Source organism: Ctenopharyngodon idella, chromosome 24 (assembly GCF_019924925.1).
Source record: "Ctenopharyngodon idella isolate HZGC_01 chromosome 24, HZGC01, whole genome shotgun sequence".
Taxonomy (NCBI): domain Eukaryota; kingdom Metazoa; phylum Chordata; class Actinopteri; order Cypriniformes; family Xenocyprididae; genus Ctenopharyngodon; species Ctenopharyngodon idella.
The window spans coordinates 3292332-3306672 of NC_067243.1; the positions used below are offsets into that span (position 1 = coordinate 3292332).

Sequence of the window (14341 nt, forward strand, 5' to 3'; positions counted from 1 at the left end):
TATGGGCCCAGCCATCAGTCTGACCATAAGAAGCATCTGAGCATGATATATGTCTATAAAATATAGGAGGTGGAAGAAAAAAGAGGAGAGGGTAGATGTAAATCGCCCTTTTGTAGCTGGGGGATCAATTACAAACGCGCCGGTGTTTACAATCGATCACCCATCTCACTCTCACTTCTTCCCCCTCGCGTCTGTCTGGGCTCAAATACAATCTGAATGGCTAGGGGTTTTTCCATGCCCTCCTGATCTCAAACGCGGAGATCAGGAAGGAATGGAAAGCTTATGGGAGCTGCAGCGTTCATAGACAGAAAGGAACCGCTCGTCGAGCCGTCCGCGCCTGGCCCCTTTCTTAACGTGCCCTCGCGGCAGCCGCAGCCTGCCAGAACCATCCCAAAAACACCAGCAGCTCTGCATACACAGCAGCCAGATGAGCGCGCGCTGCCGGATACGATGACGTCAAACAAGGACATCATCGTCATCCAACAACTCATCCTCGTCAGCCCCGGGGAAGCTGAGAGAGAATACAACTCTCTCAAACTTCCCAACGAGCTCACCTGCAAGCCCCATGATTGCAGCCGCCGTTTTGCCTCAGCACAAACGGGGCTAGAATCACCAGGCACAGATGCGGACACCTCTTCCCTCGAGAAGAGTGCCGAACGAGAACGGAGCGTCCCGATAGGGAGACGCTCATAGTAAATAACAGAAAACACACAGACAGCGCCTTCAACTACTGTCTATGCGCGCTCCTCTCCCAGACAGAAAACGCCCAGAAATGTGTATATCAAGTGCCAAAACCTGGGACACGGATGAACACACTCTCTTGAACGTTTGTAAGGCATAATATAGATACCCTTACCGGAGTCGATACAATCGCGATCAGACAGAACAGTCCCGAAAGACGAGAAGATACTGACTGGTTCTCTAGGCGCTCCTTATATACTTCTGGGTCGCGCTATGATGACGTCATAGGCTGTCGCCGGCCAATATGATTGGAGTTTTTTGATACTTGGCTTTCAGACATCGGCTCACGTGTGACGTTCCCCAAAGCGTTTCAAATGCAGAGCTGAAGTTCCCTTCGAAAGGGAATTGCCTTTTTTATTCTTTTATTCCGTGGATTCCATCGACTGCTACTGCAGAACTGTCATTTTCTGCCACCAGGCTCCACACACAAAGATCATCGCTGTTTGCAAACCCCCAAATGGTCTATAATGTGGCATAAGCCGCTTCCACTAAGAGGGGCCTGACATTAAAGGTCTGGCACTCACGGCGTCAGCCCTTCTTCTTTATCTCTGGAACCCGACAGGAAGTGGTTTTCACCCTAGTTGAGAACCCTTCCTAGTTGTAGGCACCTTTGTGAGTGTTGGAGTCTGGAGAGCTCTGGAGAGAGTCGGGATGAGCTCTTTCAATCTCGAGAACCCGAAAGGAGGTGGGTCTTTCGTCCCAGTTTGCAAACCCTTCTTTGTCGTAAGGCACCTTTGTGAGTGTCTGAGTTTTTGAGATCCTATGAAGACATTTGTTTCTAAGTGGTTGCAGCTAGCACTTAACTGGCTCCCCTCCTTGGCAAGATGGTCTTTTAGCTTAGAGCGTAGCTAAAACTTCTCTCGCTATATTAGTATTACTATTGTTATTATTATTGATATAAATGTTGTTATTATTATTATTATTATTGATATTACTGTTGCCATCAACACAAAATATTATCATCATCACCATCTTTAGTATTACTATTGTTATTATTATTACTGTTATTATTATTACTGATATTACTGTTGCCGTCATCACAAAATATTATCACCATCTTTAGTATTAGTATCACTATTATTATTATTATTGTTATTAATGTTATTATTGTTATTATTATTATTATTGATATTACTATTGCCGTCAACACAAATTACGATCATCATCACCATCTTTAGTATTACTGTTATTATTATTATTGATATTACTGTTGCCGTCATCACAAAATATTATTATCATTATTATTATACATGTTATTACTACTTAAATACTTCTACTATTAACCGTTTGTCATTTCTGCTTATTTTTCATTGCTGTTACTATCATTGCTGTTTTATTGTTGTTTTTGTGTTTTGTATTCACTGTATGTTGTATGTTTTGCACTCCTAATAAAAAAAAAGAAAAGAAAAGAAAAAAGAAGAAGTGTGTCACTCAGTATTCAACAATATTATTTAATTCGACTGCATTGACTTTATCAAATGAGAACTGAATTGAGCTGGATAATGACGTTACTTTTTTCTTCAGAGCTGCCTCATAGCTGAATTGAACGAATATGATAATTGATGACCTGTACTCTTTCTTGAACGAATCTGAATCATCGCCAAACTGACCTCAGCTGATCACTGGCACTATTTGCTGAGAATTAAACTGAACTGAGCTAAGACATCACTTGTTAGCTGAAACCGAACTGAATTTACCAATTGATGATCTTCTCAAAGGAACTGAACTGACTGAGCTGAAAGATGACACTATTTTCTTTTTAGAGCTGCCTTGCGGCAGAATGGAACTATTTGCATTACAGAATTTTTTCCAGTTTATCACTGTAAAGAAGCTTTGAAACAATCTGTATTGTATAAGGCGCTATAGAAATAAAGGTGGCTATATCCAAAATCGCCCCCTATACCCTTAAATAGGGCACTATTTGAGGAGACAGCCATTTGTAGTGGTGTCCGAAACCATAGTGGACATTATTAAGTGCACTCATTCAATCCCACAATGCACCGCAATAACGGTCTGAATGTGGATCTAAGGGGTTTATGCAATCAGCACCAAACTCTGTCAACGTGAAGCCATGACATTGAGGATGCTAAAAAAAGGTTGTACGTATGCATATTTAAACAAAACTATGAGGGGCCGTACAAGCCATAATTCATTCTGGCACTCTCACACACTTACATTCTCCTTTCACATACATACATTCTCCTTTCACATACATACATTTCTACTCTCACACACACTTACATTCTCCTTTCACATACATACATTCTCCTTTCACATACATACATTTCTACTCTCACACACACTTTGCAGCATAAAGGGTTGATTTTATTATTATTATTTTTTCCTGTGATATAGCTTATTTAGTACAAGTAAGTTTACAGATTAAATGATCTAAACCAGTGGTTCCCAACTTTTTTAGCCTCAAGTACCCCCACGACTCCATCAATAAGGCCCAAGTGCCCCTTTATCGACACTAAACAAAAGTAAATGCGGCTTTTATATTTTAATGCAGTTGTCACAATTACCTAATTTACCAATGAACCAGTTTTATTGATTACAATTCAGATTTGAAGATATTGGGAAATTTTAAATAAGAAACACAATGTAATTGGACATTCCAGCAGTTCAAATGTTATTTTGAATATGATGACACAAAAATTATTTATTCATCCTTCAGAGATTGTCCCCATTTGTAAAACTTAAAGTTTCAAGATGTAGGAAATCCAACATTTGATTGAAAACAAACACTTTTATTTAAAAATAAAAAAGATACGAAAAATACCACTATAACCCGTAGATGGCGGTAAATAAGCACTTATTGGCTTATAAAGTTCAGCACTTTATGCACTAAAGTAGGAAAAGTCACAAAGTCTTTCAAATAAATGTTTAAATTACAATGTGTCTACTATGCTTTTTATGAGAGGATTTGTGAGCTGACTTATTAAACTGACACTAAAAAGAAACTTATTCAATGCTGCAAAATCACGTTGTAAACAGACACATTTGCAGCGATTAACGCGATTACTCAGCAAGCCTATAACGCCTAAGCGACAGGGGACATTCTAAAACACTTAACGTGGCTTAATGTACTAAGTGATATTAACAGACCAAACTTAGTAAACATCATACTAGTATACTACAAAAAAGCAGATGAGCCCAGAATTTGAACGCACCGCATTTAATTTCACGTTAAGCGTTTTCCTCCCATAGAAAACGCTTAACGTGGCTTAACGTACTAGGACAGTGATATTAAATGACCAAACTCAGTCATACTAATAAACCATACTACGTACAGCAAAGCAGATGAACCCAGAATATGAACGCAATTCGTTTAATTACACGTTGTTTTCCTCCCATAGAAAACCGTTATAAAGAAAAAGCTTAACGTCACTTAATGTAGCTTAAGAGAGATCAAAGATCAAATTCTGCACAAAACAATTATTCTAAGTAGTATGCTTTATTAGTATAGTGTTGACTAAATTTGGTGATTGGGAATCACTGATCTAAACATTTGTAAAATACTCCACACAACCAGGTTTATATGACAACTTTATTTTTGATACAGTTCTTAATACAGCTTATTTTATATAGTTTTTACCATGCCTAAAAATACTGGCTACATTTAAAATCGTTTAACAAACATTTTAGAAGTAAAAATTATACATTTAGGTCTAAAAGTAATTCAAGTGTAATCAAAAGTCCCGTCCCGTTTCCACCGTAACGATGCGGATTCTCCGGCCGGAGATGGGCTCGCATTCGGCGGCGGAACTAATTTCAGACCACCGCCCTCCGTCTCACTCGTAGCCGAAAGATGCTGTGGCTGCTTCCATAACCTGCCCATAAACAATCAGTGCACAGTTCTGATAACATATTTCAATATCCAGAGTATTTATATTCAGTATCTTTAGGAATAAATTGTTAATTTTATGCAAGGCATAAATTCATCCGAAAGACAGATGCGACACTCGGTTACTGATATCGTAGTTTGCTTTGCATTAAATAAAATGATTTACAGCACAGCAACGATTTTAAAGATGAAATAAAACATACACAAACCTGTATTTCATAGACAAAATGCATCAAGTAGGCGGGGCGGCGCTGAGAAGCTGAACGTCACGTGACGATCGCGCCTGACCTGCCTTCCGTTTCCATTATAATCCTTCCGTTTAAAAATAGAAAACCATTATAAAGAAAATGCTTGGGGTACGGTGTAGCGAGTTGCATTCCTCTGGTCTCATCTGCTTGCATCACCAATATAGTGAGGTTGGTCTTTTTATAGCCTATTCACCTTATTTTTTAGGTAAGAGAGCAGGCGTGGCTAATAAATCGGAAGTCTTGCACATTCACAGAAAACACCTTGCATTAAGCCGAAATAAGTGTTCTTTTGGGCTCATCTGTTTGTCGTATATAGTGTTATGTATATTGTACATAAATAAGGTTTATACTGAGTTTGATCTCTAGTCTAATAGCTCGTTTTCTTTATAACAGGTTTCTGTAGGAGGGAAATTTGAAAAATAAGATGGATATTTTAAAAATTAAGGTGGATACATGCGCGTTTAGCGTGACCGCTCTGTAAAAGAATGCATATGTGTGTTTTTGTTGTTTTCGCGGATCCATGTAAATAGGGACAATATTGATATCGTTGTCATCGGTACATAGAAAAAACTTTTACGTTTTTAGTACATCGTTGACATGTAAACATTGTGACATTGTCACACAGGACACATGTTGTACCGCTTAATATATATCATGATGGTTTTATATATATATATATATATATATATATATATATATTTGAGTTTTAATAGGTTTACATGTTGTCTCAGTCATTTTAGTCCATTTTATTCTTCTTACTTTAATGTGTGTATGTCTTTAAATGAGTCTGGGTCTGCCTGTCATGTGACTGATCACATGACAGTAATCAGGAAGTAAGCCAGCATAAAGGAGGCAGCATGGCAAACAAACATGGTCACCAAGCAAAATGACCACAAGCTGGATTGAGGAGTTGTTTTAACGGACTTACCTTTCCAGCGCTTCACATCACCTTCACTTGGATTAACACTTCTGTGGACTTTGTATATACACCGGTGGACACTTTCACATTGGGACTTTCAGCACGCTACTAGGACTCTTAAGGACTGTTTTAGGGTATGGTGCTAATGGACACGCTTTTGAACAGCTTAAGTTATTCTAGTTTTATTGTGTTGTTTTAAGTTCCATGTGGAAATTGTAAATACACTTCATTTATTTACTTTATTTCTGCCGTCTGTCTCATCTTTTTAAACATTCCAAAAGCTCACACAGTTTAATCTGACCCCATTTTAATACATGTAAACTCGACCGATTGGGCCGATCGTTACAACATACCCTCAGTCCATTAATGTTAAGTGTTGTTGGGGAATCCTGGAGTATGACGTATGAGAGGACAACCCCAGTAGTACAGCACAGTGTCGCACAAGCTATAATATAGGTTAAGAAAACCGGGAGCAACCGAGGTGTAATTCTTCAGATGTAATATTTGTAATATAGGCTACATAAGCGTCGAGTGGGAGAAGCGTTATAATCTCGATCACATTAGAGAAGGCTGCTTACGTGTAGGCTACACACAGGGAATATAACCCTGAAGACATTGAATTAAAAGTAAACACTAGTGTCTTCATCAGCTTTTTCACATATATGCTGGTCCTGATAATCATCACATACACTTGCAACATTTCTGTGAATCCGTTTTTGAGAATGAATACATCTCTCTAGCCATTGCTCTGGTCTTTGTTAACAGCCTCGTACAGCACCTGCTGATGAGTTGACAAACAGCAGATGGAGATCATGCATCGGCAAACTACTGCTATTCCTGCAGTTCCCGGATGTGCGACGTTGAATTTTCTGTCTAATTTTAACCACTGAATTTGTGGAAGCAAATTTGTAAAGCGAAATAAAATGGACCAAAAATTGCCTGTCGAATATTACAAGTTGTATTTTTAAATCTGAAAGGTGAATATGCATTATTGAATTTTTAATAATGAAAATGTGTGAATGTTTTGAAGTGAAATTGCTTAAATACATGGCCATGTTGAATTTAAGCCCATAAAATGCAAGCCCTAAAAATACAGTACATTAAAATGCAAGCACGGTTAATGAAACACATTTTTTTTCTTAGTGCAATTCAACAAGTTTTTTTTATTTCAAAAGCATTTGTCAATGAATTCCTTCCATAAGCTTGACCCAGTAACTGTGGAATAAATGGTATATAATTGGGATACATTGTTGTGGAATTGGAAACCAACTAAATAAATGATCACTTTATTTAAAACATGAAACACTGTTGCATTCCTAATGAGAAAATATAAACTATATATCAAATATTAAAAAATATAAACATCATATATGTATATATATTACACACTACCGGTCAAAAGTTTGGAAACATTACTATTTGTAATGTTTTTGAACAAAGGCTGCATTTATTTCATAATAAATACAGAAAAAACAATAATATTGTGAAATATTATTACAATTTAAAATTATGGTTTTCTATTTTAATATACTTTAAAATATAATTTATTTTTTGTGATGCAAAGCTGAATTTTCAGCATCATTACTCCAGTCTTCAGTGTCACATGATCCTTCAGAAATCATTGTAATATGCTGATTTGATACTCAGTTATTATCAATGTTGGAAACAGTTGTGTTGCTTAATATTTTTTTGGAACCTGTGATACTTTTTTTCAGGATTCATTGATGAATAAAAGGTTAAAAAGAACAGCATTTATTCAAAAGATAAATCTTTTCTAACAATATAAATCTTTACAATCACTTTTTATCAATTTAACACATCCGTGCTGAACAAAAGTATTAATTTCTTTCAAAAAAAAAAGAAAGAAAGAAAGAAAGAAAGAAAAAAAATTACTGACCCCAAACTTTTGAATGGTAGTGTATATTGTTACAAAAGATTTCTATTTTAAATACATGCTGATATTTTTTAACTTTTTATTCATCAAAGAATCCTGAAAAAGTATCACAGGTTATATAATAATATTAAGCAGCACAACTGTTTCTAACATTGATAATAAATCAGCATATTACAATGATTTATGATCGTTGCTGTAATAATGCTGACAATTCAGCTTTGCATCACAGAAATAAATTATATTTTAAAGTATATTAAAATAGAAAACCATAATATTAAATTTTAATAATATTTCACAATATTATTGTTTTTTCTGTATTTATTATGAAATAAATGCAGCCTTAATGAGCATAAGAGACTTTGGAAACATTACTGTTTTTCATGTTTTTGAACAAACTTTTGACTGGTAGTGTATACAGGTGCTGGTCATATAATTAGAATATCATCAAAAAGTTGATTTATTTCACTAATTCCATTCAGAAAGTGAAACTTGTATATTATATTCATTCATTACACACAGACTGATATATTTCAAATGTTTATTTCTTTTAATTTTGATGATTATAACTGACAACTAAGGAAAATCCCAAATTCAGTATCTCAGAAAATTAGAATATTGTGAAAAGGTTCAACTTTGAAGACACCTGGTGCCACACTCTAATCAGCTAATTAACTCAAAACACCTGCAAAGGCCTTTAAATGGTCTCTCAGTCTAGTTCTGTAGGCTACACAATCATGGGGAAGACTGCTGACTTGACAGTTGTCCAAAAGATGACCATTGACACCTTGCACAAGGAGGGCAAGACACAAAAGGTCATTGCAAAAGAGGCTGGCTGTTCACAGAGCTCTGTGTCCAAGCACATTAATAGAGAGGCGAAGGGAAGGAAAAGATGTGGTAGAAAAAAGTGTACAAGCAATAGGGATAACCGCACCCTGGAGAGGATTGTGAAACAAAACCCATTCAAAAATGTGGGGGAGATTCACAAAGAGTGGACTGCAGCTGGAGTCAGTGCTTCAAGAACCACTACGCACAGACGTATGCAAGACATGGGTTTCAGCTGTCGTGTCAAGCCACTCTTGAACAACAGACAGCGTCAGAAGCGTCTCGCCTGGGCTAAAGACAAAAAGGACTGGACTGCTGCTGAGTGGTCCAAAGTTATGTTCTCTGATGAAAGTAAATTTTGCATTTCCTTTGGAAATCAAGGTCCCAGAGTCTGGAGGAAGAGAGGAGAGGCACACAATCCACGTTGCTTGAGGTCCAGTGTAAAGTTTCCACGGTCAGTGATGGTTTGGGGTGTCATGTCATCTGCTGGTGTTGGTCCACTGTGTTTTCTGAGGTCCAAGGTCAACGCAGCCGTATACCAGAAAGTTTTAGAGCACTTCATGCTTCCTGCTGCTGACCAACTTTATGGAGATGCAATTTTCATTTTCCAACAGGACTTGGCACCTGCACACAGTGCCAAAGCTACCAGTACCTGGTTTAAGGACCATGGTATCCCTGTTCTTAATTGGCCAGCAAACTCACCTGACCTTAACCCCATAGAAAATCTATGGGGTATTGTGAAGAGGAAGATGCGATATGCCAGACCCAACAATGCAGAAGAGCTGAAGGCCACTATCAGAGCAACCTGGGCTCTAATAACACCTGAGCAGTGCCACAGACTGATCGACTCCATGCCACGCCGCATTGCTGCAGTAATTCAGGCAAAAGGAGCCCCAACTAAGTAATGAGTGCTGTACATGCTCATACTTTTCATGTTCATACTTTTCAGTTGGCCAAGATTTCTAAAAATACTTTCTTTGTATTGGTCATTAGTAATATTCTAATTTTCTGAGATACTGAATTTGGGATTTTCCTTAGTTGTCAGTTATAATCATCAAAATGAAAAGAAATAAACATTTGAAATATATCAGTCTGTGTGTAATAAATGAATATAATATACAAGTTTCACTTTTTGAATGGAATTAGTGAAATAAATCAACTTTTTGATGATATTCTAATTATATGACCAGCACCTGTATATAAATCAGAATAAGCATCAGTTGTATAACTGTTTGACTCACCTTGGCAGATGACTCCAGCATCTTCACCATGTCCACAGTTATGTTTTCCCCATACATTTGATGAACAGCCTTTCAGTGTAGATTCATTCCCACGGCAGTGGACATCATCCAACCATATTTGTCCAGAACCTTGTCCAAAATAAGCTGAACTCTTTGCCTCTATAACACTCCCACAGCCCAGTTCTCTACACACCACTGCCGCGTCTGTAGAATCCCAGGAATCATCACACACTGTTCCCCATTTTCCATTGTGGAAAACCTCCACTCTTCCAGAACAGACGTTGGGTCCATTCACCAACCTGACAGCTATTAATCAAAAAACAATTTATCAGTCATCAGGTTGTGACATTACTTTATTCTGGAATGAATTATAGCTACAGTTAGCATAAAGCTACACATGACAATCAATGAGATTAATATTACACTTTTACTCAAAACTCACTATAAACCACCATCGAGTATTTGAAATAACTTCCTATTGTGATCTAATGTGGATTTTGGTCACATGATGAAGAGGAAATATGTTGTTCATAGCATTTTAGAATAAACTAATCACTACACCTTCTTAGCATTTCTCATGTAAACATCCTTTAATGAATTACTCGCTCAGTGATCGAATGGTCCATTGGCCGGTTTGAATAAGTCAGATAACACAGTACTGTAAAGCCTGTGCAGCGCGCAGGTGTGATGCTGGTGTCGTGCACAGACAGACAGTAGCCAAATGATAACCCCTTTCGTGGTCTTGCCAATATTATGAAAAATACCATGATATTTGAATGGAACTGTAAAATATGCACATTTTACTTTTAAAATGTTTTGTCAGTGAGTCAGACAATTATTTACACTGCAAAAAATAAGGCATTCCTGTTTCCATTAAAAATATATAAACATCCTAAAATATATGTTTACCTTATAGGAAAAATTGCATAAATTTGATTTGTTTAAAGCAATTAAAAATACTGTTTGACCAATGGAAAAGATTGAGAATAACACTTCTCTGAAATGTATTTTTATATATAGTGTAGGAGTACATGAATATATGAAATCAAAAGTAATATTGATAAATCATAAGCCATAAATGATTAACATGAAATATGAATAAAATGCATGAATATGAATATTGACCGTTTTGGATCCACCAGTTAAATAAATGCTTTTCATTCTTTTGTCTTTTTAACAATGAGCCTATCAATGTGTTTGGAAAAACAGATACAGATGTTCTAGAAAGAACATCTCCCAAACAACACCTATTCTGGGGTGTGTGGGTAATGAGGACTCTTTGGCTTGATGAATATTTCTGATTCTTTGTCTTAGACACTAATATTAACCTATAGTTCAGGTACTACTGATCGTACTGTGGTGGCAACACACACACACACACACACAGTTGTTCTAAAAAAAATACATGCCCAGACATCTTATTTAAATGGATTTAGCCATTGTTGTGTGGGGGTCTTTCTGATTTTTTTGACTCAAATATTTTGACTCAATTAACATATACTGTATTGATCAAACTTTACTGATCCTGTTGAGGTGTCACCATAACGTAAAACATGCCTGGGTGTCTTTTAAGACCCTCAATCAAAGGAAGCATGATCACAGACATCTTTTGCACTATCAGACTGGATGGAGCCATGCGGTCCTGGAAGGAATAAGCCATAAAAGTACTGCGGCTGGGTGAGAGGTGTGAGCACTATCAAAAGTCAAAGTTTACATCTGTTTGATCTGTTTTGTCTTTTTTATCACATCCAGACAAGAGCATGGGAAGTCATGTAGCCACCAGTATGGAAAGTCATGTAGACACATGTCACAATGTGACACCACGTCACAGCGTGACTCCATGGGCCATTCCTGACATCTGTTTGGTATGTCCTGACATCTGACAAAATCTGAGAGTTATGGAGGGTAATAAATCATACACAAAAGTCATAAATCAATCAAAAGTGATGCAAGGTATATGGTAACACTACTCAAGGATACGGAATGATTTTTAGCAATGTAATGTGACGGCAAATCTCATATTTTCCTAATGTCTTGTACCATTAAACATGGTATAACGTAGATGGGAATATACATGGAAATTATATGCAGATGACATTTTGCATTGTAAAACTAGGTGTTGTAAGCTCCATATATGGTTATTTTGGGGAGGAGACGGGGTGGAGATGCATGTACAGACAATCTTTCGCTGACTGGGTTTTATAAAGGGAAATTTGTGCAGGATCTGGCATACAAATGGTTTTATAAATCTGAAAACTTTTGTGCGTACGCACACTTTCCATGGAAAGTTTTATACATGAGGCCCCTGATCGCATAATTCCTTGTAAAATGAATATAAATTAATGATTAAAATACCCTAACATTCACAAAGAGGCACACATGCGAAGTCAGAATTTTGTGGAGAAAATAAGCTATTACCACTTCTGTTATGTAAAAGTAATATAACTAGTAGTTTATCTAATTACTGTTGCCAAGAAGCCTAATAAATAATATAATAAAATTATAATAATATATATAATAATAATAATAATATAATAATATTACTTTTGAAAGGAGTAACTAGTAACGAGTAATAACCCAGATAGCACAGGTACATTTCTAAGATGTCTGCTAAAGAGCAGTTAATCTAGAAAACATCTACTGTGTAAAAAACATCTGATAAACATCTCAGAGATGTATTGCACATGAGAAAACACATACGACACATAAACACATCAAACACAATAGCACACGTACATCTCGGAGATGACTATTTGATGTCTGCATTCACATCTGCAAGATGTATTTATTAGAGTGTTTGCTCATCTGCCATATACCTCTATGACGTTTGCTGTCAGATGTCATACAGACATTTAGATGTTTTTAAGATGTTTTCAATATCCTCCTTGCTAGTCCCGGTTCTCCTGTTCCAAGACGAAGAATATTATCTATCAAGTTAAGTCATTCAAGTTACGACTATTGTGAGATACTTACATGATCTGTTCTGTTTAAAGAGTTCTGCAAATAAATTGTGTTAACGTTTATCCTGTTGCCTGATCTCCCTTTACTCTGTGACAGAAGACCAGATTTCACAAAATCAAGATGGACACTGGGATTCCTGCTGCTATTTCATCCGATTAATTTGCTAAATTAGTACACAAACTACAACAGTCACTCCTGCCACTCGTCATCTCTTCCTCACCTGATCTGCCTGCCAGTCCCAGGGCCTTACCAGAGACCTTCTCGGGCATGGCAGAAGATTGCAGTGGCTTCCTACTCCAGTGCTCCCTGTTTGAAATGACGAAGCGAAGACTACATTCATCATTTCACTATCCAACTCTGGCTCTGGGGGAAACTTCAATTCAAGAGACTTCATCAAACATTTAAAAGAAATTACACAAGTTAAGAGATAACTGTCACTATTGTCGCACAACAGAAGGAGGCAGACAGGTGAGTGGAGTATAAACAGAGTTTATTTGACACAGAGCACGGAACTGAGTGGGAATGCAGCAAAGGTGAGTATGGCAGTTCAATGAAGATACTGATGACTTAGCTGAGTAGTAATTGTAATGTCTCTTGCATATGCGGTGGTGCAGACCAGGTGCTGGGATCAACACATTGAGGGCAGATGGCAGACGACAGAAGTCGGGATCCATGCGGCAGGTATGTACTCGAGTGATTAACATACGGGAGTCTGTTCGTGTAGGTAAGGACGAGACCAGACAATGGATTGCAGGCTGTGAAGGTATATATTTTGATGAGGAGGTGCAGGTGCGGTGAATCAGAACTCTGGGGAAAGTGAACGAATGGGCGGAGCGTGCTGATCTGGTGACGATAGGCAGACTGGTGTTTGTGATGGCTGAGACTCCGTGACAGTACCCCCTCCTCCACGGGCAGCTCCTGACGGCCGGATGGAGCGATGACGAGGCCCACCTTAACCTCTGGGTCATAGATGACCATGAGCTGGCGAACCTCAGCGTTCAGTCCTTGCCGAAAGGCAGTGAGCAGGGCAGTCTCATTCCAGCCACTAGAAGCTGCTAAAGTGCGAAATTTTAGAGTGTATGACCTGACAGAATTATCCCCTTGATGCAGGTTGAACAGCTGGTCGTGAACGTAGAGCTCGGATGCTGTTTGGCCAAGACCTCCCTGAAGTGACTGATAAACAGTGAAAGTGAGGTGGTAACTTGAGCGTTAGACTGCCACAGTGATTGGGCCCATTGAAGAGCGGCCACAAGCATCCATTTTTCTCGAAGACAAACCAAAGCACAGTTGTATGAGCTTTACATGAATTCTCAAACCGGCCAGATTCCACCCGACGCTCTGCCCAAAAGGGCCGCCGGTCGTCCTTTCAAGAGAGTTCGACACGCTCCTTCCAACCAGGAAGCCGCATCTGCCTTGAGCTCCATCGACGTCTCTCCAGCACCTGCCGCGCATGCACCACCTGGCACAGCGGTTTCCAACCCCGCCCTCCCTGTTTCTAGCACAGGGGGCATGGCTGCTGCGCTAAGCCCTATGCTTCTTCCAACAAACACAGCTCAACAAACCCACACCTTCCTAGCACCCTCAGCTTCCTCAGTTTACAACATTGCTCCCCCTATGCAGCCTCACCTGCCACCCACCTCAGATTTGCTTAATCTCGCAACCTTAATC

At 38.2% G+C, this 14341-nt stretch overlaps 1 protein-coding gene across 50 annotated transcripts in view; it reads right to left on the bottom strand.

The window, feature by feature from the left end:
* LOC127507802 (deleted in malignant brain tumors 1 protein-like) overlaps positions 1-14341 on the bottom strand; it is a 163932-nt gene that overhangs the window by 51214 nt on the left and 98377 nt on the right. For 33 of the 50 annotated variants that reach the window (XM_051885174.1, XM_051885191.1, XM_051885208.1 and 30 more), the window contains one exon: positions 9713-10018. The exons of the other annotated variants lie outside the window; for them this stretch is intronic. In XM_051885174.1, coding sequence (XP_051741134.1) covers positions 9713-10018 — 306 coding nt within the window. The remainder of the gene's footprint in view (positions 1-9712; positions 10019-14341) is intronic. 50 annotated transcript variants of the gene reach the window in all.